This window comes from Molothrus ater, chromosome 2, assembly GCF_012460135.2.
Source record: "Molothrus ater isolate BHLD 08-10-18 breed brown headed cowbird chromosome 2, BPBGC_Mater_1.1, whole genome shotgun sequence".
NCBI lineage: Eukaryota > Metazoa > Chordata > Aves > Passeriformes > Icteridae > Molothrus > Molothrus ater.
The window spans coordinates 62,135,903-62,161,574 of NC_050479.2; the positions used below are offsets into that span (position 1 = coordinate 62,135,903).

The 25,672-nt window shown below is 36.7% G+C and overlaps 1 protein-coding gene across 6 annotated transcripts in view; it reads left to right on the top strand.

Moving 5' to 3' along the window:
- LRCH1 (leucine rich repeats and calponin homology domain containing 1) overlaps nucleotides 1–25,672 on the top strand; it is a 116,543-nt gene that overhangs the window by 34,837 nt on the left and 56,034 nt on the right. For all 6 annotated transcript variants that reach the window (XR_004980254.2, XR_004980255.2, XR_004980258.2 and 3 more), the window contains exons 2-3: nucleotides 18,681–18,825; nucleotides 21,750–21,876. Coding sequence is in view for 2 of the 6 variants with exons in the window: in XM_036383282.2 (XP_036239175.1) it covers nucleotides 18,681–18,825; nucleotides 21,750–21,876 (272 nt within the window). In the remaining 4 variants the exon portion in view is untranslated. The remainder of the gene's footprint in view (nucleotides 1–18,680; nucleotides 18,826–21,749; nucleotides 21,877–25,672) is intronic.

Genomic DNA, 25,672 nt, shown 5'->3' on the forward strand with positions numbered 1-25,672 from the left:
TTACTTGTGTTGAGTTGTTAATTTTCTGTGTTTGCTATAGTTCATATGCTTAAGCATTCAAAACAGCTTTTGGGGAAGTTCAGTTGTCTGGGAGTAAATGCATTTGCAGTGTTACTAATAATAGCACAGTCAACACTTTTCCCTCATACACTCACCACTTTGAATAGATTTGGACAATAACTTCAGAAGGTTAAGTTGAAAACTACATATCATAATGGTCTTGTTTTCATTCCTGTCTACTGGTAGTCACAAGCTACTGATTGCAATCTACGGTGAGGGTGTTTGAACTCCTTCAGAATTTTGTACATTATGTTCATATCGAGTGCCACTTTGATCTGCCTGTGATTTAGCTATTCCTGGAGCCATAAAATAGCATGCTTGTGAAGCTTTATTTTTATCATGCTGGTTATTTTTTCTTGAATTTTTTTTATTTTGGGCAATTGTTCTGATCTTCAGACTTAGATTAGTTTGCAGTGTTCTAGGAAGATATTCATGGACTATATTGCTCTGTTGAAGATATCTGAGTAATTGCTGGTGAGTTGAAAAACTGTCTTGAAGTGGAATCAGAACAGTGCTGGTATGAAATAGGAAATGGAGTGCTGTAATTTGCTGTCACATGTATGTCAAAATGTAGATTTTGTGTAGAGCAAGAACATGATGAAGTCCTATGACCTCTTGCTCTCATATGTGTGTCCCTGAATGCCAGGGGCATACCAGAGTTCCAGAACTAATTACAAAGTAATTTAAAAAAAATTCTGTAAGCCCTACACAGTGAGTTTGAAGAGGATACCTTAATTTTTACACTTCCTTGGCCTTTCCAAACTACTTCAGTCATTTGGTGGCTTTTTTTTTAAACTGCACATGTTAAAACTCCTGGCAAGAAAATAAAAAATGAATAATTCTTCAAATAATTCAATAAAGAAAAATGTTAAAATACTATTTTCCTTGCTGTTAGGATGGCTGATTCCCTGTAGAAAATAGGTGAGAAGTGTTGTGAGAAATTAAAGTGGAATTAATTAATTGTATTAATAGTGGTTCGGGAAGCTGGTAGGAAAATCTTAGGGAATCAAAGTGTCTGGCCTGTGTATTTGGGCATTTGCCATGGCAGGATAGTATTAGGGGTCACATAACCTCAGTCAAGAGGGTTCAGCCAAGGAATGTAGCCAAAGCAAACTGGAGAGGATTTGTGTAGAAATTTGGATGAGAAATACTGTGGATGATTTAATTGAATTTAAGAAACTTTTTTAAATTCTGAAAGACAATGTGAAACAATGCTTTCTTTCTGACTGAAGTATACTATATTGCTGATTAGAATGTTTTTTACCTCATCCATTTCCTCCAAAGAGGATAATCACCAACTTACCTCTATCATGCTGTAAGGAGAATAATTTAGAGCAGTGTCTAAAATCAGTATTATTTTTTCCATTGCTTCATTAATTTTTTGATTGAATTAACAATCTGAATACTCTATGGGTTACCTGTCAGTCAGTGTAATCCTTCTCATATTTACAGTACCCAGACAGTGATTTGGTTAAATTCTTGGTGAACTTTATGGTTCATTGACCATTGCAGTGGAGTTAGGGGAGCTTTATAGCTCACTGAACTTAGGACTCTGAAAAATATGATTTATAGTCAACATATAAGTTTTTTGAACACTATTTTCCTAAGTCAGTGCATATTAGTTGTGTTTCAAAGTCAACACTGGAAACCCATGTGAAGGCAAAGAATATATAGTTTCTTATACAGCTGGATTTTCTTGTAAGTATTTAAGACCAGAAAAATTGTAAGAACGATTGAAAAGTTAATATGAAAATCTGGAAATAAATTTTGAAGACTTCCAATAAACTTTCACCAGCTGCTTTTGTAGTGCAGTTGTATGTATAGAAACTGGAGTTCATTTATTAGAGACAAGTATTTTGTTGTAAGACTTCTTAAAGTATGTGACTTACTGAAAATATATGAAGGACTCATAGAAGTCTCAAAAGGCACTTTACCCTACTGGTTAATGAGTTTTAAGCAAACTTTGAGGCCTAAAAGGGACTTTTAGCCTGTCAGAATTGGACAGTGAAAGCTGCTAAAGCACAACTGAATGAAAGCTACTGAGTTGTTTGCTTTGGCTGGTAAGGAAAGGCTATATTTCTTGTTTGTTATACCTTTTAATGACTGGGAGAGAGGTTTTGCATGTTTGGTTGTGGTTTTTGGAAGATACTGTTGCTCAGAGGCCAAGTTTCACTAAGCTGTACTGAAAACTGTTATATGTTGCTGGAAAACAGTAAGGACCAAAGAGCAGCTGGAAATGACATGAGTCTACCACATGCAAATAATTTGGCAATCTGTATACAGAGAATGCAGAAACAATTTCAAAAATGTAGACTGCTCCTCCTGGCAACAAATTCCCATCTACATCTAGAAGCAGCCTGAGGCAACTCAGTGATATGCTTTTTATCAGTTACTTTATGTTCAAGTGCCAAAAGAAAAAAAAATGAGATATGTATTAAGAGACTTCAAGTAATTACTTCTATGCTTAAGGAGATTTTTTTTCATGCTGTCACTTAAATACATATACTATTACATGTGTAATAATAATACTTAGACTATTGTAGTCCAAAGAGTTAGTATGTCAGTGACATTTGTGCTTTTGAGAGGGGTTTTTTATCCATGCTTATTTATGAGTGTAGCATATGCAAGGACTGAAATTTCCTCCTTCCCTATTTTCTTGTTCCAGTCAATGACAAACTGTTCTTGTAACAGTCATGCAATGTCTGAATTGAAATTTACTTCCTTTTTAAGGAATCCAAAGCCATTTGGGTGCATTTAGACTATGATAATGTCTACTGACAAAACGTATGATAATTACAGTGTTTAAAAAACCCCCCACCCCTTAGACCAACCTTTTTTATATCTCCTTAAAATAATGCAGTCTTATTTGTAGAAGGATTTTATTTCCTTTAAAGCATGTATCTATGTTGGAATCTTAATTTGTTCAGGTTTTACCTAAACCAGATGCATTTTACATGGTGATCCCAGACTGTCCTATTACTAATTAATTATCCTTGAAGGAAAATTCTGCTTTCAGCTTTGACATTGTCTTTAAGCATTCAAGAGCTGATAAATAGATGGCAGTGATGAAAATTTTTCCTCTTCACTGTCTGTAGAATGAAATAATACTTGAGGTTAAACTCTTTACTGTAGCGGGAGCAAGTAGTCTGTATGCATTGCTCATCTGAAGTAGAACCAGCAGTTAGAAGAAAAAATTCTCATTCTCTGTTATTATCTTTTAACTTTTACATTTGAAAAAATTGGGAAAAATCATCTCTGCTTCTTTTGCTTGGAAAAACAAGGGCAAGTGAGTGGTTGAATACACTCTACATTGGCCATTCACATGCTGAAAGGCAGCAGAATTTGACTCTGCCTTCCCTTCCTTTCTGTCAAGGCAGTGATCTCACAGATCTGTTAATAACTCTGATTGAGTCATTCTTTAATTCATGGCTCTAAAATGTTTTTAAGTGTTGTGTTCTACATGATGCTGAAGATCCCTTGTTCACTGGAGCTGAGCAAATAAGGGTTTTCCATCTTGGGTGCTGTTATTCCCTTTTCCTACTTTGTCTCCAATGTATGCAAAGAGGACTCCAGCGGGACTAGGCTGTATATTTTTGTTACAATGTTGCCTGAGGAAGGAGATGCTGGTCCAGGTCGTTGCCGGCTTGTCCCTGTTCCTGCCAATGTCCTCTTGGACAGTCCCTGTGTTTGTTCAGGGAACTGCTGGTGTGGACTCATTACCCAGTTTCTCTGCCACAGTTGCTAAGATGCTTTGCTCATCATGCCTGAAGGAGAGGCTAAGTTCCCTCCTTCCTCTGTACATGCTAGTATTTGTTTTCCTCTTTGAAAAATATTTGCATATAAATCCAGTGTGCATATAGTTTCTAAATAATGTTCTTGGAATTTGGCTACAATGTCCAGACTTGTAAGTTACCTTGCCTCCTTGAAGCATTTTTTCTTGTTTTTCAATTAAAAAATGAATTGTGGGATAACAAATGAGTCCTCCCTGATAGGAGCTGCTGAGGTTGTTTGCATTGATTCTGTCACATTGGAGAAGATGCAACATGAAGTGGAAATGCTAGTGCATACCTCTGAGTTGTTGATGTTGATGGGGAATTGCTGATGTCATTTCACATCAGCAGACTGACCCATGGGTATAATGTTCTTTATTAATTTATAAAGTGTATCTATAAATGATATATGCTTTATATTAAAAAGTATTTCTTAATAAAATATGCTTACTTTATTTAAATAAGTTTAATCTGTTCATACTTGGTTCAAGTGTTTCTATATTGTGAAAGTTTCAATAAACATTGTTTCAATAAACATTGCTTTAGACCTTTATTACCCCTAAAACAAACCTTAAAGTAAGCCTAAAATTTTTTTCTTCTTTTTTTAGAGGTTTATTTAACCTCTGAAATGAGCTTTGCTAGGGGAAAATGTCAAGAACATGTTTCATGGTTAAGATATGGCTGATGTGTTGGCAGGAAGGAAGCACGTGGGCAAGATGCTCTTCAGATGTTTGAGAAAAGCAGACCTAGTGATACTTAGTAACAAATGACAAAACTTATGTTTTCAAATAATCTACTGATAAACCACTGGTTTGGCTATTGGCATAGTTTATTAAAGGATCACAGCTTTTATCTTTGGAATTACAACTGAGATTTGTAATGCCAGATATGCTTGCAGATACTTGCCAAACACTTTGTTGTTACAAACTTGTAGGAGAAAATGCAATCCTGTGGTTTACAGTCTACTTGTGAGCAAAAAGGTTTGGTGGTGTTTTTTCCATTCTTTATTTTTGTGGTTTGGTTGTTTCTGTTTTCTTTAATTTAATCTGAAGTAGGTAAATTAGTTATGTGACCTGAAACTTTGTTATAGAGACAAAGTATTTTCTAGTATCAGGGTTTGGGTTTGTGGTCCACGCCCACGCCCCCCCCCCCCCCCCCCCGCCCCCACTTGTTTTCTGTTTCTTAAGCACTTTTACTTCTTTATGGTGAGAACACTGATTTATGACAGCACTCAAGATATGTTTAGCACTGGAAACATTCATTGTTCTGTGAAGAATGCTCCAGAATAAAATTTAAAGGGTCACAAAGTGAAGTGTCTGCTCTAAGTTACAATTTTATCACTGATAATTAGTGAAGGAAGAAAGCTTGGATTTGATACTTGTAAAGGTGGTCACAAGCCACCAGTATGACAAATTGTAACCATATGATTTTGTCTTGAGGCTTTATCAGAAAATGTGCTCAATGCAGGTTAGAAATTCTTCATGATTTTATGCATGGCAATGGTGTAACATAAAGCTTCTGTGGTGGTTTCTGTCCCATTCATGTTCAAGAAAGATGGCTTGAGACTGGAACAGGTGCAGAAAGACTTGAATGGTCAGGAAAACTGTGGCAAGAGGAAAGTAGCTTGCTTATTAGTGTTTTAGGAGAATGGCTGGGAGAAAATAATGTTCTCATGAATATCACTGGGAAAAAGTAGGGGGAGGAATTGTTAAGAGGACAGTCTTTGTCCTTAGTGTTATGTGTCCATGTGGGTGGTTGTGTAGCAATTGAGCTGTAGAATCAAGGAAAAAAGCATGTCAGGCATTGGAAAAAGCTGGAGGAGAATTTTTTATTCATGAATGCTTCCAGCAAAAGACTTCAGATGATATAGCAGACCTTGACAGAATATATCTTAAGCTTCCTGGCATTTAAAATCTTGAGATGCTTGGTTTGAAAGCACAAATTAACTGTTTAACAAAGTTTTAGAACCTTTTGACCTTTTCCACTTGTTACAAGACCATGGTATAAAATAGATATTTCTGTCCTCAGTCAAGAGTTAAAATTGTGTTTCTGTGAAATCAAATCCTGTTGTGTACAGAAAACAGATCAACTGACAGTTTATAGCACAACAGTTGTCTCCTATCTTGCACAGAGTATATAACTCTGGGATAATAGTCTCAAGTGACACCTTCAGTGTATCTGCAGGTGTGCTGGCAGAGAGCTCAGCACGAGCCACATTAGAAGCTCTTTGTGTTAGAGTTGATTTTCTGCTATCTGCTAATCTGGAATAAACAAACTTCAGAGATGAGACTTTCATTAAGCAAGCATAGGAAACACATGGGGGTATGCGATATTGTCATCTCTGCAGAGAAAAAACTGTTGGTTGAAATGATTCATAGTTTCTGCATAATCAGAGCCTTTTTTTCCTGAAGGAAAATGCATTTATAATTGTACATTTGCTGGTGAATCTCTTTAGGAGTTCTTCCCAAAAGAATGAATTTCCTCTCTAAATGTTTTGATGATGCAGAGGGAAGAGGGGATGTGAGCTGAGGAGAGCATGTCTCAGTCACAAGGATTATGCAGTTTTGGAAAAGTCCAAATAAAAATTTTAGAGCCTCTAATGAGCTCTTGGTTTTTTTCTTTTCTTTTTTTTTTTTTCCTTTTTTCTGGTTAAAAAGAGGCTGAATTGGGAGTGAGTTAGATAAAAGTGTGAAACTTGGTTTTGAATGCAGAAAAGAAATTGTAATGCGAGAATTCCAGGCATTTTTTTAATTAAAACCACAGTTTTCTCAATATCTGTAACCTCTTCTTCCTAGGTATGATTGAACTACTTGATGTTGAGTCATGAGCATTGATTTGGTATGACTCCAAGTCCTGACAGGATGACTTTTACTGTTGTATGAAAAGTCACAAAATTGTCTAAATCACCAGTGGGTCTCTTTACCTGTATATTAATGAACTTGTTGGAGGTATGTTTGAAATATCAGTTATTGAGTCAGAATGTTTAGAGGATACAGTTAAAAGTATGTTATTAAGTCAGTGAGTTTTGCAGTGCATTAATGACTTAAAAATTGAATTAACTCAAAACTGCACATTTGGAATGATGTCAGTCTGATATGATTAATAATATCAGTAGAAGTTTAGCCATTGAGTAATAGATGTGGTAGTATAAGGTTAGCAGGTTCAGCATTCTGAAAAACCAGGTTCAGCACCTCCTCTGGAGGCAAACTTAAAAGTTAGCAGTTCATCTCATTGTAAAGATTTTAAAATGTATATGCTGGTAAACAAATCAAGCCAAAAAGTTCTTAACCTCCCACCCAAAAAATCTTTTACATTTTCTGCTGTTATAGTTTAAGGTGTATTCCCCAAATCTTTTGCCTTCTTGGCCTGAAGCTTTTAGCCGTATCTGTTTTTCACAAAACCTGACCTGGATTTGCAGGAGCATATGTATGAAAATGTTACTTGTCATCGATTTGAGCAGGTTCCCAGCTTGTACAATGAAGACATTTGTCTTCTGACAAGGGCAATTTACCTCCAACTGTTTCATTAAAGCATTATTATATTTGTCAACAGGAAGAAAGTGGATTGAGTAGAAGGTTGAGGTTTTGAGTTGTTATTTTTTAAAATACAACAACAGTGTTATGTTAAAAACAGTTACTGGACCTCTTAAATCTAAGATCTATTAAAGCTTGCGTAGACTTTGCCATGTACCCATCAGGCCATGATAACTGAAGGGAAATGATGCTTCCATCAGCTCTTCACAGGACTCCTCATTATCCACCTGCAGGGGTCTCATTTGGGCATAAATAAATGAGCTGATGTAGCCTCTTCAGGATAAGACTTCTGAGTCTGTAGTTCATTACATTTTGTTTTAATTATTGATAGGGATGACATTGTGAATTAATACTTCCCGGTCCCTTCTCTACTTTCAATGCAACCTGTTCTGTGTCTGTGATAAGCCATTGTTACCACAGTGAGAGCACACAAGCCATCAAACTGAGAGGAATTTGTGAGGTAAGATATGAATAAAAGCAAAAGCACAGCAGAATTCCTTCAGAAAGAGTACTCAGCCCAAAATCAGTCTTATAGAAAAATATAATGATAATACTTAAGCCTGTAAGGTGGAACTTTGACCTCATGAAGGGTGGTTTGAAAGGAAAATGAATAAGGAAGTAGAAATTAATCTACACCAGAAGCAGAAATTTAGGCCAGGCTTAGTAGGCTATACTCTGTTAAATTATTATATGCCTTTCAAAAAACTGTCTCCCCCCAAAAAAAACCCACCAAATGGATGAAATTAGACCAGAAGGAGACTTTCTTTTGTCTCTTCAAAATACACATTGCCATGCAGTTGTTAAACAGCAATAGCACTGATACTTACCTGTGATTTCAGGCTGCCCACAAGTGCCATTGGTGTGTGTTGGCTTATTCCCACTCGTATGCCCCAGCAAGAATTATGGCAAACATTGGGTGGTTTTTACCTGCCTGGTTACAGGCACTAGGTTGTTTATAAGTAGAGGTTGTGTGTGTTAATTTTACTTCTCCCTCCCAAGTCTTTTTGGAGTCTGTGTATCTGATGTGTCTCATCTTGTAAAGATGTTAGATTAAAATCCTGTTGTAAACTATGACTTGTTAAAACAAGTTAAAAAAAGAAGTTGCACATGTTACCCATCCAACCCCTCCCTGACCAACAAGCAGCATACTGGATATCTATTTTGGTTTTGTTTTCCCCAAAGAAGGCAAGGTTCTTTGATTATGAAGGAAGGAAAAAATTAGAAGGTTGAGAAACATTGTCTTAAACTTAAGGAAGAGCCATGGGAACAGTTACATAGGATAGAGATCTTAGTACAAAAATTAGAGGTCTGTAGTTCCAGTGGTTCCAGCTACGTGGTTTTTAGTTTGTTTGGGGTTTTTTAAAGGATGGATAAAATATGTACTGTGCTCATTTTGCTTTCAGTTCAAGGAAGTATTTTTATTATTTTTTCCTTTTGTTTTCCCCCTCTGTCTAGGAATAGGCATCTGATTTTTGATTATTTATTACAACATAATTTGTTTATTCACGGGTTTTTCTTTCTTGGTACCTTTTTGATAACGTTTTCATGGATTTCTGTTCTGTTTAGAAGTCCGGAATACTTCTTAGCCATTCTTTCAGATGTTGTACCTCCTGTGTAACAGACACATAATTACTTTATTGTTTAAGGTTGTGCTCAATAGTGTAAGTCAGCTTTCATGGCACAAAACAGATTTGTATTGATAAACTGTTACAATTATGTTGTGCTGACTTCAAGAACTGTTGGGGGAGAAGGACATGAATAATGTAGATAAGGGAGATTAACCCTGAAATCTGTGGGAGATGGGCAGACAGAAAGGGAAGTGATTAGATGAGTAATACTCTGCTTTCTGTGCCACTGTAAATTAGCATCAGGTAGCTTTCTCATGTCTTTGCCCTCATGCCTTTGATGTACTTAAAGAGCAAATAACTTTTGCTCATTTCCATGATTGTAGCAAATTTTCTTACAGAACAGTGAGACTATTCATGTGTAAAATGAATTTAAAATAAGCAAATGTAGCATTTAAGTCTGTCAGGTGTGAAAAATAATTTTCCTCAAAGTGTGGGCAAGTGAGCTACTTCACAGGAATTGGTTTGTGCTACTTATACCAGATGGTAAATGTGAGGTAACTCCTCTTTCAGCAGGTCACTGAGGCAGATAATGCATAGCATAAGCACTGTCCTCTCTTCACAGCTTGAGAAAAAAATAAATAATAGCTATTAAAAGAGCGAATGACATGAAAAACAAATCTGGGCATTTCATTTGTTCCTTCTTACTAGTGATGTCTGTGGGCTGGGAAAGATTCTAGACCATTAGATTGCATCCTGCTGTTTTTGAGAACATCATGTGGAATTCCCCAATGGAGGTGGAAGGTGTTGACTTCCAAAGTAGACAGATTTAAGAAAGATGATCTCTGTGGCTAAAACAAGAGATTTGTACTACAAGGTATTGGAAGAGTATGTCTCTGCAGGGATCCACTGCCTTCTTTGGGCAGAATGTAATTCCTGGTTTTATTTCACATCTTTTCCAGTTCTCCAATAGGTGGAAGTTGCTTGAATGAAATAAGCTTGTGTGCCTGCACATTTATATACATGCAAATGAAATTTACATATTTTTCAACTTTACTTTTGTATTTGATGAAAGTAGTGGTCTCTGTTCTTCTTTCAGAAAAGAATTACGTAATTTCTTAGTTCTGTTAGACATCTCTAATATACTGGAAGTCCCCTTATAACCTGCAGTTTTACCTGATCTCTCATCATTCCATGCTAATAATTTCAGTGTATCTGTGGTGGCTGAAGCTAATCTTGAGGACTTTTCAGTATCAAGATATACTTTTTGTTTCCACAGAGAAGGCAGGGAAAAAGCCCTGCCCTCATTTGTGGGAGTTCACTGTGGAATTTTCTTTCATGTGCCAATAGGAGCAGTTCAAGCAGATGAGGGAAATGTAGTTCCATACAGTAGAGGGGGGATTCAGCTGGACAGAGTATGATGTTAACACTTCAGTTCCCCAGTGCCCTGAGTCAACCTACTATAAAGGCTAAAAATGGGAGCTAGATGGCAGTTTTAAAAGTTTTTAGAGTTGAATGAGGATTTATTTTTACTGCTACTGTCTGAAAAAACACCTGAAATATTTGTACTGCTCAGCTGATGCATACAATACTGGCATGATACAATCCATTGATCCTTCCTAGGCCTGGTTGTTTATTGAGGAGTGAAAATTAATGACTTGTATCCTCCCTCTTGTGCAGAAGGCATGGGAGAAGGAGGAATTCTTCACGAGCCATGACGTGGGTTTCATACCAAATGTTTGTTGTGTTGGTGGAACATGTTTGTTGCCAGATCCTTTTTTCCGATCTCATAATGCAAGTGTTTGGGTTCCTATGTGAGGTTCACATGGCAAGAGGACCCACACAGGCGCAGTTCTTGAAGGACTGCAGTCTGTGCGAAGGACCTGTATTGGAGAAGTTCATGAAGGACTGTAACCCATGGGATGAACCTGTTCTGGAGTAGGGGAAGAGTAAGAGGAGGAAGGAGTGACAGAAATGAGGTGTTTATGGACTGACGACAACTCCCATTCCCTGTTCCCTTCGCCACTCAGAGACATGGAGGCTGGCAGAAAAATAGCAGAATCATTAGAGAGGTTTAGTCTGGAAAAGGAGTATAAAGTGATTTTAGTTGCTATTGTTTCTCATTACCCTACTCTCTTATTAATTGGCAGTAAATCAAATTCCCCAAGCTGAATCTGTTTTTTGCCCATGACAGTGATTGGTGAGGATCTCTCCTGTCTTTATCTTGATCTGTGAGCTTTTGCTTTGTGTTTTCTCCCTCTGTCCTGCTGAGGATGGGAGTGATAGAGACACTGGGTGGGCAGCTGTTGGCCAGCTAGGGTCAGTCCACCACGGTCCACATCTCTTTGTACCCACATGGAGGTCTGCAGGAATAATCCTGTTGTTTTACTCTATGCTTTTAGGGAGTCTTATGCACTTTCACACCAGATTCGTCTCCCAACAGTGTTTTTTCTGATAATCTTAATCCCAAACCGCTGTTGTCCTAAAGAGGAAGAAATAGAAGATGAAGGAGACATTTAAATGTTGTATGTTGTCACCTAAAAGCAGGTACAATAATTAAGCAGACTACTATAGTAACCTTCATTTTTTTTATTCCTTCAGACTTGTGGTCTGTGGCTCCATTAATACGGAGATATTAATATCTCCATGGCACACTCCAGTGCTAGCCTATTGCTTCCTCCTTCACCTTTTATTTCATACAGAGGAAACAACTCTGAAGTGATGTTTGCACAAAATTTGGGGATCACTGGGAGAGCCAGTTTAAGCTGCTGGATTGCTCCAGGCTAGTTAGGGCACTATCTGAGGAAAAACGTAGGGTGTTCTTATATTATATATAACATTTCTTACATTTGGCCATGCTTTTCTGCAGATTACTGTGGAAAAGTAAGCTGTGTATTCCATTGTGGAGTGATGGATGGAATAGAGTAAATAAGGATTGCTGGGGTGGAATGCAAGGACGGTGTTTGTCAAATGTATCATCATTTTGGCCATACTTTGCTAGTGTTGTACAACAGAGGGTTCAAGGATGCCTTCTATTCTTCCATCATCTGAGTGAAGGTTGGGGAAAAGTATTTCAATGTGGCTATTTCAGAATAGACTTTCTTTTTAAGGGCTTCCTATAGTAATGGTTGCAACTGAGCAGCCACATTTGTAATCTTTTCAAAACTATGATGGGCGACAGGTTCACAGGAGTGCCCAGGGGTGTTTTAAAGTGAACCTTCCTGTTTCTGCCCCCTGCATCCGCTGGGGATGGGCTCTGGAAGAAGCAGAAGGAGAAACACCCGTGCAGGGTGTTGGCCAAGTCGTGAGATCGAGGCCCCCTCTAGCGGTGACATCTCTGCCTGGCTCTAAGATTTCCTGCTCTCAGCCTGTTTTTATTCAGTCCGGGTTTTTTTCCCCTTTCTCTAAATCCCACATTTAGTTCCTCTCTGTATTAGCCTTTTAACTTGTCCACGTATTCTACACAGTGGTAAAGAAGAATATTTTGATATGTTAAATCTAGTGATTAAAAGTGGATAGAGAAGTAGATGTATGATCACTTTTAAATGTCCTACATCTCTAGTGTAATCTTAATTTAACTGTGGCTTGGGTGGAAATTTTTAATGTTGGTTCTTAAATTAACGAATGGGAGACAGATGGAAACATGCAACATGCTGAAAGTGCTCAAAAGTAGTGCTTACCAAGTGGATGAGATGGCAGAGTTCCTTCATAATCTCTTCAATGTACTCTGTATGTTTTTGTCTTCCTGCCTGAGACAGATGCACTTTCTACATATTTTGAGTCGGCAGCTGTACATCTGGATTCAGGGTTGATCAATGTTCAGAAGCTATTGTTGCATACTATGGGATCAGTAATGATGACTTTGCTAGGAATCAACTTTAGAGCTACCCCTTTTTCAATCTGCTACAAGTTGTACTTTTAGAAAGAAAAACTTTGAGCCAATGCATTACTATGTCATGTTTTTTTCTAATAGGGAGCAGAATCGTTTTTACTTTACTGGATGTTCTTTGTCTTCTGTTTGTTACTCTGTTTGCTAAGTAACTGAGAGAGAAATGTCTCTTAGTGAAGAAATGCCATTCATTTTTTTGGTGTAACTGTCATGAGTAAAGCAGAATGCATTTGATGCCAGAGGCAGCGGCGGTCTTTGCTCCTTCTTTTTCACTTGTGTAGCATCCCTGTCCTAGAAGCTGCTGACTGCAATAAAAGCTGGCTGTACACCCAGGATATTGTTCATAAATTCTGGTGGAGGGAGAGGACAAGTAGGTATCCTGCCATGAGTATGGAGATCATGACAGCTTGTAGGGCATGTCTTAAAAGTATGTAGCACTTCATGGTTCCGTGAGTGTTCTCATGACTAATGGATAGCCTTTGCCTCTAGAATGCTGGATTTTCCTACCCTTTGGGGGGAAGGCTAGAACAAAGTAATTGCTACATTAGAGAGCATTGACATTTGATTGATTCTCATAGGTGCCATTACATTGATAGTAGATGACTTGCCTTCTTTGCCAAAGATCTGAAGTGCACTTTAAGTAGATATTCCAAAAGGTGTCTGAGATACAGCGCCATCATTTGTGGCTTCAGTTCCCAATGAAGATGGACCTTGCTAATGAGGAAATACAGGCTTCCTCAAAGCCTGATAAAACTATGGGCAGCTTACAGTATAAAAGGAAGAGCTCCATGTGGTTGTGCCTTTATAGACTTCTTTATGTATTTTCTAATGTTCTTATTTGCATTATGAAACTAGGGTTGAACTGACTAATTTTTTTAGGCTTTGTCAGTGAATTGTTTGAATGCCTTATCAAATTTCAGACATCTCATTTGAATACCTTGAATGGTATCTTAGTGCAAATGCAAATAGCTTCTTCAAAATGATTCCTGTCTTTTATTCAGCAAGTGCTGAATCCTGCAGAAAAAAAGGAACTTAGTGGCCTGGAATTAAGGTTGTTTGGGTGACGTTTTTCCCTTGCAATTTCTTGATTTCAGGACTTCATAGCAAATACAGATATTTCATATATATAGATAGATAGATTTAATTAATTTTATTGTCCTGTGGTGGATAGTTTGTCTATTGCAGGTTTGTGTTCTAGAAACATAAACTTAGAGTGAATTTGTCTACCATCTGAAATGTGTAAATCACTTCCTTTTAATAAGCTACTTTCTTTAAAGTTCTTTGTCAAGATTTATGATGTAGTAGTGCATGTGCATATTTGTTTAAGGAATTAGTTTTACAATTTAAAGTCTTCTGTTGTTTAGCTCTCCCATAAATAGTGTGCAACTTTAATTAAATAATGTACTAATAACTGATATTTAAAAATCTATTAATCACTGCAAAGTAGTAAAATTGGAGCACTTCAGGAGTTTTAGTGAAAGAAATGTTACTATTTGACTTCTAATTTTTTTGGGGTATTTTGACAAAACTGTTTTGGTCTCAGCACTGCAGTTCTTTCATAGCATGCATATATAGTATATATATGTATAGTGGCACTTGTTTGTCTGGCTGTAAATTGTGGAGTCAGGAAGGTCCTACTCAGTGGCAGCACTTCATTGTGGTGGAGGTTGTCAGAGCTGTAGGAATGCAAAGGTTTGGCTGCAGGGATGGGGGCCAGTAATTACTGCTCTAATGGCAGTGTGGTTCTGGCCATGCAGTGTGCCAGTTACCAAACAAGGCTTGGAGTCTCCTGTTAAATGCTTATTTACCAGTGTGAACTTTTTTGCTTTTAATTGTTCTCTCCCAGCTAAGGAAGGGCTTATTTTGTGTAGTTCCTGTCTGGCTTCCAACATAGTAACACTTGTCATACAAAAGCCGTGTCATTGTGCCAGAATTCTGCTGACTCTTTTAAAGATCAAGATTCCATCAAATATTTTTCTAAACTGGATTGCTTATTTTTTTGTGTTTGTTACTTTATTTTGGAGTTTTAACAAACTTGTTCTTGGCAGGGAAAGATGAAGTGAAGCCAGATGTAGTTTGAAAATGTCTTGGTGCCACAAATAATGAATGAATGGTGCATTTCATTTAACACAGGAAGCTCACTCCATTGCATGGACTCCCCTGCCCCATTGTTTCGTATTTGTGTCACCTATTTCATAATGGAAGTTACAGGAAGTAGTGACCTGAGGTGAAACCTACCTGTACTGTCTTGGCAACCATGAAATGTTCTTCTGCTATCATAGATTGATTTATTTGTTAGATCTCCCTTGTGTTGCATAGTCTAAATCCTTTTAAAATTCTAAAATTCTTTTAAACACCAGCAAATTCCACCCCTCTGTTCATTTCCATTTCTGTAGCAAAAGCCAGTCTGTACAGTAACTTATTAGTAGTAATTACCATCAAGTGTTATTCTTCAAATTAGTCATGTAAGGGGGCTGTGCAGCTTAGCAATTTGGGAAGTGTAGAGTTAAAGAATTGCAGGAAGAAACTAAAGGTTTGCCAACTAGTTGTTTCTGTACTTTAAAAGTATTGTCACAAGTGGTTTAAAAATGTAGTTTCTGCATTCTTTTCCCTAAATAACCCAAGAATGCCTTAGCAAAAAAAATTCAGAAAGTTTATGAATGGTGACAAAACCAAGGTACAGGCATACTGTTTTTTTCAGTATGCTCAAATGATTCTGCAGTTTTCTAAAGTCTGAACCCTTGTATTTTATGCTAGAACTTGTATTTCAGGTTAACTCTGAGTTTTATACAGACTTCCTGTAAGATGCAGAAATTTGAGGCAAAAGTACCTTCATATAAAGTAGGATCATAATAATTATGTGAACTTCAGAGGTTTCTCTACATGTTTGTGTGGGCTTATAAAGTACAGTATAAAACTTTTATGCAGGCTGTTTTCCTTTTAGGTTCTTACAACATGTGCTTTCCTGTGTGGAATTTTCAGAAAGCTGCTAAGCTTTCTTCACAGCTGCATCACATTCAGAGGCTTACATTCATTCTAAGATTGTACAAAAGCAATCTGTTTTCTTCTTTAATTTTCATATGATCAGGGAGGTCTATTTTTTGGCAAAAGTGATACCACTAGTTAAAAGTATGATGGGCATTCTGTATGTCAGATTCCATTCCAATACTGTGTAGAATAGAAGATATTCAGATTTCCTGTTAATTATACCTTCTATCAGTAAATTATCAGTAAATTATAATAAACTTCTGCTTTTTCTATTAAGTTATGTTACAACAATATGTAAATAAAACGTGAAGTTTTTATTCCCTTGCCCTATAATGTGAATAGGTTAGATTTTTAAAAAAATTATTTTTATTGTCATCATTATCATTATTTAGGAAGCAGCAGTAGATACAAGTGTTGAAATTATCTTACTGTGATGACTACACAGCAACAAATAATTGACTTCCTTTTTTTGTGCATGTAGTGTGTCCTATAACCTATGGTCCTGTGGATGACAGGAAGGGATTTGTCTCTGATGATCTGTGTGGTTTTTTGTTTTTCTTTCATCAGTTTAACAGAGTTAAAACCTCGAGAACAAAAGATAGCAATAAATAATGGGGGAAAAGGCATTTAACTGTGTTAGTAATGCCCGTTTTAGGAGTGGGGTTAATCTAGTTGCTATTTTACTTTTTTGAGATGCTAGAATTTTTGAAGAGTGAGTCAAATATTGTGGCAACAGTCTTTTATTTGATGTGAAGATAAATGAGAACAGGCATGAAGAGTGAGTTAAGGTGGCAGGCTGCAGTTTTAGGAGCTCGAGAAGAAGTAACATTTTAGTGTTCATAGGTTTTGATCTGTGTATCACTGGATCAGGATCAGGTGATGGATGGGTTGTTACTCTTCATCTAGTGCCAGGTTGTTTTCACCCTAGACAGGAGAGTTCACTTATCTGGATTTTGCTGCTCCTTCCACTTTAAAGGAGAAAGTGAGCAGGATTTTCCTGGCAATGTTACCCCAGAAAAGCATGATTTTAAAAAAAGTGAGGTTTTCTTTGCACTTGAATTGTAAAATATGAATAGCCCCTGCATCATTTGAAAAGTTACAGCGTGGCAGTCTTCTGTTAATATCTGATAATAAACATAGCTAGAAAGGCAGCAGAATTCTTTTGGGATGCTGTGCTGATAAACACGTGCTCTCAGGATAAATAGAAAACAGTAGAGAATTAAAGTGCTGAGCCAGAGGAACAATAAAGAGCTTTCTCCTGCTTTGAAACAGTAGTAAGAGTCACTCAAGAGGAAATGCTCTAGTTTGATGTCAGAAATGAAGGGAAGCAGAAGATGAGGTAATGCTGTGTCTAACCACCATCAAAGCCTGGTAGGAGAAAGCAGAGCAGTTAGAGTTGCTGTTGTATCGTAACTTAGAAGTGAATAATTTTGTTTGCAGTGCTCAATTCAATTGTGCTGCCATTAGGGTCAGCAGAGCTGCTCTCAGTTACTGTGCCTGCAGGCCATCACAATTGCCTTGGTAGGGGATGGAGTAATGAAACCAGCTTCTTGTTGAAGCAATGAGGTGAAGCCAAGTGGAGGCTGACAAGACTAGAATGTGCTGAATTTCAGCTCACATTGCAGAACAAGAACAAAACTAATAAGTGCTGGCTGGTGATAGGTTTGAATTCAAGCTGTGCTGCAGTACAGCCAACTTCAAAGGAAGTTAAAAAATTCTTCTGACTTCTACCTGTTTGTTCACAAAAAGCAAAAATACGATTTATGGCCCTAAGGACAGGGCCGTGGAAATAATCCATACTTTGGCTGCTGTTTTCTTTTTATTTTAAGTAAGCTTTGAAATAAGCTTTGAAGGGTCAGGCACTAGGATTAAAATAGCAGCAGTGAAGTGAGGAGATCATTAAGTTCTATTTTTTCCTTACCCTCAGACATTTTGCTTTTTGCATAGGTGCATTCCTGTTCCTTTCACTTCACAGGTGACCATTCTTCAAGGCAGGTTATCAGGCTGGTGACATGGCTAGGTAGCATTTGTCTAGTTTCTGAGGATAAGATTTATTCTGCCACACTACTTAAACAATGATTTTTACCCAGTTGGTTCAGTTGAATGCTGGTATGCATTATTGTTTTATGACTTGAGCTCACATCAGTACTATGACACTTCATTCTTCATACAGTGGTAGTTAAGTAACAAAGCTCAGTAATGTTTTTCCCTCCTTATTTTCCTTTGTGTCTGTGTGCTTAGAATGGCAAATGAAGAATGAATAACTGATCAAAAGTCAAAAGCTTTTGTTCTGTGGGTACAAGCAGGGTCTTGGGGGATTGGAATCCATCACTGTTGTCTTATGTAATTGTACTGTACTTATAAAATCCATTCTTGAAGACCACCACTGTTTCTTTGGGTAGCATTCATTTATAAATGGTTTATAGTCAGGAAATACGGGCCAGTTTGAAGAATTACCTGATTTATTTATTAATCTATTTAAATAAATTAAACATGTAATCCTGGTTGCTTGTTTTCTCTCAATGCTGTCGTATTTGCAGATGTCTAACTGTGTATTGGCTAGATCTTTGGCTATATTATATGAGCTTTGGAATCTGTTTGCAACTATTTCCTCAGCATATTGAGTTCTGCAAATAATTACTTTTTATTAGACCAAATAAATCCTAATTGAATGTTTGCTCTTTTATATGCAGCCTGTTCCATTTCAAAATTGTAGAAGTTTGCACTAGCTTTCCTTTGCATAATAAAGACACTGATCTAATTTTCTGTCTCCCTGTAAATTATATTTATTCGCTTACGTTAATAAAGTGCAGCTTTTCAAAGTATATCTTTCTAATGGTTCAAAAGATATACCTTCTCTTTTTCCTTTTTTCAGATTTATCCAAGAATAGGTTAACTGAAGTTCCTACGGAGTTGTGCCATTTTGTGTCACTGGAAACACTAAATCTATACCACAATTGTATCAAAGTAATACCAGATGCCATAGTAAACTTACAAATGCTAACTTACTTAAATTTGAGGTAAGTTTATCTTTGCTACATTTTTTTGTTTATTTGCAAATATGTAAAGGTTTTTTTGTCTGCACTTTATAATGTTCTGGGACAACTGACTGCATTTATTCATGTTACTGAAAAGGGTAACACAAAAGCTCGTTGGCTGCTAACAGCTCTGTATGAAGGCATCATAAATGCCAAAATGTAAAAATAATTGTTAAAAGAAAACCAAGAAAGTTAATCCAGTTCTGTCCCTTAATCTTCCAACAAATCCAGAATGCTAATCACATCCACACAGTTGTTTTCTTTTAATTCACTTCTGATGACAAATTTTGTGAAGCTTGACATACTTTCTGCAGCTCAAAAGATGGAGGGACAGAGGATTTATTTTTTTCCCCATGGGGAATAGAATGGAGGAGTGAGATACTGTATCTATCACTAGCATAGTCACATTATGAAAGAAATATAGCTGCTGCCTTTTTGAGGAGAAAGTGGCAAAGAATTGGACATCTTTGTCTCCTTTCCAGGAAAAATCTGTGTGAATACTAATCAGTACAGAGAATTGGTGCTAGTTCAAGTGCATATGAATGCACATGTGCTCTTGATGGAGGGCAGGTGAGCCCTTTTTCAGTTGGGGCAAGGTGTGGAGTTTTCTTTGTAGTTTAATGTGTAAAAACAATAATAGTGAAGCTCTATCAGTCTGTTCTTTGTGAGAATGAGGTCTGAGTAGAAGGTGAAGTGGCTCTCAGCCTTTTAAATTCAGGGAATGAAGTCCTGATCATCAATTTTATCAACACTGAAGATCTTTCTCATGTCTTTTTTTCTCAAGTCTGTATTCTTACTATACTGCAGTTTTGGCCACTGTGGAACAGTATTTTGTCTTAAAAATTTAGGTGGAACAGTGTGTCCTGAGTATCTGCACACATACAAGAAATAGGACTTGAGATTTTGAATTAGTGTTTGTTAGATATACATTAATTACTTAAAACTGGATTAAGTTATTAAATATAGATAAAACATCTTGGTATATTTAGGAATTAGAATTAATTTGGTTAGAACTCAATGTCATGAAACACTGAATTAGAACTCTGTGTAGTGATAGAATTTGTCTGAATCATCACAAAACTATAATAGATTTTATATCACATATGACAGTTGGACAAATTCAATTCAAATCACATCTGACAAATTGGACATAATAAAAGGGATTTTTCATTTGATTAACTAAGGTGATTTCTCTCAGTTTAAAATCCCCCCTTTACTTGGATGTGCCCTTCCCCATGTTAGTTGAATGCATTGAAGAGTCTGAAGAAGGAAATAAATACATCCTTGAGTTTCTAACCACGTTGCTTCTTGGCAAGAAATAAATGATGGATTTAAAATGCGTATTTTTCTGCCTGTTACCAGCAGAGCCCATATGTTGAATAGCATTAGGAAGTGATGCCAAGAGATCTATATATAGTTTTTGGGCCGTGGTGGATACTGTTCATGTTTTATTTAAAGAAATTCCTTTGAAACTAATGGTGATTTATTACTCACTTGCCCTGGTTATGTTCTGTTCCTTATCTCTTACTGGGTTGCTTCTGAGTTCTGTGGAGCTTAAGAATTGGTTTTACTTATTTTTTATCTGTGATCTGCAGCATAGGGCTTACTGTTTTAGACTCTAAGCTTCCTCCATTTGAGTTCTTTAGAACTTGAAACTACTTCCAGGTAATTTTTAAAAAAAGTTGTGTCTTGGTCTTCTGTAAGGGCATTAGAATTAAGAAACTTGGCTCCACAATAAGTGCTCGTACTTTTTTTCAGCTTCTGCTGGTTAACAGACAGACTTCTCATTTTTATTTTCTTTGGGTTTGTTACTTGATATCAGTCTGTATCCTGGCAAGCACAACAGAGATGAGATGGTAGTTTGCTTTGTGCAACATTTTGAGACCGTTTTGTAGAGCATGAATATGCATCTCTATATACAACTTTGTAGCATGGTGCTGGTCTAGCTCTTGGAAGAAATGCTTTGCAACTTGTGGAATTTTGATTTTTGCTTATTTTGTTTCATGTCAATATTGCAACTCTTATTGAAATTACACGGGACAATTTTTACCATGTGTTCCAGAGTTGTATGTCTTTGCTTTCTGAAGCCTTAAGACGTAGGCAGGAGCTAAAGAAATGGTTTATACTGGGGTACCACTTCAAGTTACTGTTCGTTGTTTTACTACATGTTAATAATCATAAGAAAAAAATGTTGTATTTTAAGGAAATGTTTAAATATTCCAAAAGAGAGTAACTGTTATTCTGATAAGCATAAAGTTTCTTCTGGGAATTGAGCCACGAATTACTATTTTTAATCTTGTGGACATCACAAAGGGTCATGATATTTGTCATCTTTAAGCTCTAGCTTATGAATCTTGGGAAGAAATGAACCACTGATAGTCCCAGAAATTTTTGCTGTATTTACTGGGTTAATAGCAGAGAACCGTAGACCAAGATGTACCAAGTCATCTTCAACTATGAATGTGCTTTAAATTAATTGAGAAAACAACCATTTTGTCTGTGATTTATATATTTGTCTTTCAGCTGGAACAAAAGGCATCCATTTTAATGGCACATTAAACCACAGGAATGTTTAAATATTTGCAAAATACTGTCTCAGTTGACTTTCCTGTATTCATTAGGAAGGGAAACAGCTGTTCTTTGTGACAAACAGATTTGTTACAATGTTGTTAAACTGATACAATGCATTTTTTCCACAGTGGTAAATTCTGCAATATTGTTAGTCAATAATCAGGTGTTTCTAATGGGCAAGTGTCTTCTTAATTATTGCCTATTGAAAATTTCAATTTTATCTGCATAAAATATGACCCACAAAAATGAAGACATTTGCAGCTCTCAGAGTTTGTGAGTATACAGTAGAGAACATCACCAATGGTTTTAATATTTTTTGTTTTGTTTTGTTGCAGTCGAAATCAGCTTTCTTCTTTGCCAGCTTGCCTGTGTGGTCTTCCTCTAAAAGTCTTAATTGCAAGTAACAATAAGCTAGGTTCCCTTCCAGAAGAGATAGGTCAGCTAAAACAGTTAATGGAATTGGTATGTTACTGATCTTTTTTTCACTTTTTATTTTGACTTCTTTTGAATTTAAATAGAAACAGTAAAATTCACTTTTCACATATATTTGAACAACTGCTTTATACTATAATGTAGTTTGCAGAACTTAAGTTTTTAACTTCTCAAGTGTGTTGGATAGTAACACAATAGGAGTTTCCTTTATGTTCTTCAGGACTCTTTTAAAACAACATCACTGCTCTTGGTTCATTCAAAACTCGGTTTCAAAGTTCCTCATCTTTACCAGCGTTGCTCACTGCTTGCCCTGGCTCCCTGTTTCACTGTATGAAGTCCTTAAGTTCTGGCATCAGGCTCTGCAAGGTTGTACCCCCCTGTAGCACCCTCCCCTCCTGCTTCCTTTCTATGTTTTTACTATCTGCTTACCGCACTGCATTCCACTCGAGCTACTGGTCTTATCAGTCTATTTTCATTTTATTTCACTACATTTGTCATGCAACCTTCCTTTCCTGGAACACCCATCTAAACAGATCTAGAAAATTATTATAGTCATTGTTTTCAAAGCTGTCTACACAAGTACTGTTTCTACGAGCAGTAGATTATTTAGAATATATTGTCCAGTCAATGACAGTCTGAAAAAGCAAAACTTATTTGGTACTATAGCATAAAATTAATGTAATTGCTCATGTTTGTGGAAAATATATTTGAGAATGCTTCCCTTTCTCTCCCTTTCTCTTCCTCTGCTATATATTGTAGGCTGAGACTCTGAATTCTTTATGACATAAGTCTTCTGGTTATTTCTATTCATTTTGACCTTTTGAGATATAAATTGACAAACTGTATTTTGACATTGCTAATTTATGCATAGTCAGACAATCAGATTTGATTCCAGCTGCCGGTATCTCCATTGACAGCATTTACTTTGCATTGCTTTTCTGTGCCTGAAAGTGCCTTATTATCATAGTCTTGTTTTTATAACAGTAGTTCCTCCAATAAATTACATTACAGAAATTAATAACATTGAGGCCCCAACCCTGCTATTGAGTCTTCATAGGTAGTATGAAGTAGCAACTGTGGGGCTTTTTCCTTTTGATATTCTTGAGCAGAATCCTGTGGTATCAGGCTTCTGTTCTATATTAGAATTGATGTGGCTGTTGATGAGGATGGTTGGGGTAGTTACTTTTTCCTTTCTGAGTTATGACTGAGTTCAAGACTACCAAGTTTGTTTTCTTTGGTGAGCATTATTAATTTATTTTATCAAATATTTTAAATTTTTGTGTGTGTGTGGTGGGTTTAGTGAGATTTACACAGATGGTTCTGATTTAATTATTCTTAAAAATATGTTAGGTAATAGCACTGTTTTTGTTGTGCTTAAAATAGACACAATAGAGGGTGATGGTTCCAGTTTTATAAATAATTTAAGTTAAATTTAGTAAAAAGTTTAGTAAAAGCTAAAAGCTTGAAATCAATGTTGATTTTACCCAGAGCAGATTTGGTTTGTTTGGTTCAAGCATATCACGTCTTTAAATTCTGGAATTCTGGATTTTCATATTGCTTTCCAGTTATAATATAGTTTGTGTTACTGTTTGTCATGAAGAGCAGAACAATTCTTGCTCTAAAAGTATTTCATATGAGAGCTCTAGCTGCATGTCACTTTGGTAGCCTAGAAGATACATGAAAACTGAAAAAGGTCTGATGCTTGTTCTTTGTGATTTAGAAGGCATTGGGGGGGCTGAATGAAAAACAAGTTTTTGTTAAATTGAGCATGAGCCTGTTCAGATGACCTGACTTGATGCCACCATGTGTGTTTGGTACATTTCTAGTGAAATGAGTTGCACTATTTAACTGGAAATGACATAACTGTGATGTATTGGGAGAAGCAAATAGTGGTAGGATTGAGAGTGGGGAATCTGTGTTGGCATGTAAACTGTAAAGCAGTTTAGATAATAAGGTGATCGTTGTTCTAAAACGAGTAATAGAAACAAACAAAAACCATGAAGTCATATTGCAGTTGTTGCACAAAAAGTTCAGCTGTGAGAGCAATGCCAGCCTGAATAGCAGGGGATTCAAGCAGAAGCATCACTCTGGCAGGGAGTGCTGTTGTTTTGGTGTGTACACAGTGCTGGTGCTGGCCTGGGCCAGACTCTGAGATGCCCCCTGGCTCCATGCAGTTCTTGTATCCATAGGACATTTCTGAGCAACCTCAGCTTCCCCAGATGTTCCACAAGTGGCATGCAGTGAGATCTGTATCTACATAGCAAAGGGTTCTTTTTCTCTACCTTTTTAATACAAAATTTACCCCTATAGACACTGTAGAATGATGCAAACGTAATTTGCTGCAAATTAGATCTTTCCAATAAACTCTGCATTTTCCCTTCTATCCTCCAAAATGGGACAGGTAATGGTTTTCCTTTTACAGGTATGTATTTTTATGATTTTCATACCTGTAGCATAGAATAGCTTTGATATTACATGCAGAAAACTTTTAGGTATTTTTATATTTAGGGTTCTGACAACTAACTTATTTTAGTGCTTGTAGCATAAGTTTTTCTCCTTGCAGAATACATTGTAATTATTTGGCAAAAAACTTGGTTGGGAAGTTTACTTTTATTTGCTGCAAAAAAATCTTTGACTCAATCATGCCTCTACTGTCAGCCAGGAGAGTGCAAAATTAGTGTGAAGATAATCTGAAACTTACTTTCTGCCAAGGAAAAGTAATTATGCAGAGATGGCTCGGTAATTGTACTCAAAACTATCAAAAACAAAAATTCCATTCTCCATCCTATCAGGCAGTATTGCACTTCTGCCTTCTTCAGATAACAGCCCTCTCTATCTCTGGGATGCTCCTATCTCATGTTGGAAGCCTTCAAATTTCTCACCTAAGATTTATGTCTTTTACCTCATTCATCTAATCAGAGACAGCAGCCTGACCACGTGGGACTTGCTGCCTGCTGTTTTCTAAAAGGGTCCATGTGTTCACATACAGTCTAACTTCTTTTTACTCTTCAGTGTGGCTACTGTGTCACAAACTTTGACTGAGCCCAGGTGCTTTTTAGGAATAATGGCTCAGTCAGGAGTCCTGAGTTTAAATTATGTAAGGAGGAAGTTTGCCTCAATTTGAATGGTTTGGATAAACTTCTGTGTATGTATGAATAAATATGTTAATGTGGAGTCAGAGTACCTTATTGGTTTTTTTGTTTATCTTGCCGAACATACATGCTGAGTTGGATTGGTTTAAGGCCATTTAAACATTGCCATAAACAAAGGGAAACAGTTGATGATTTTGCTTTCATGCCCCAGAAATTAGTGTTAAATTTCCTTAATTTAATAAATGTTAAATAAAACCCTTACATTTCTCTGATTTTGACAAATTGCCTTGTCATGGGAGGACATGGTCTATCTGGTGAGAACAAAATAGAATTAATACCAGAAGTCTGACCTCAGCAAATACTAGTTCCCCATGGAACTTGTGTTTGCACTTCAGTTACCTGCAAATGTCCCTGAAGCTGAGTTCCAAACTGCTGGTTGCATAATTCCTTAAAAAATTACTAGCTTGGAAACCATAGGTGTTTGATAGTATTGTTTCCATTACTGCCAGAGCAATGAGAAAGTTTAACACTGTCACAAACACACTCATGAAGTCTAATAATAGTCAAGAGCATAACTGAGTAATTGTTGCAAGTCTTTGTTTTCCATGGCTATTCAAACAAAGTAATAAAAAATACAAGTTGGACTACTGTGTTTAGTAGGCTAAAGGATACTGCTGTCTCTAGAAATCTTCTGAATGCTGACACGCTGTCACAACAGATCAGTCTTATCGAGG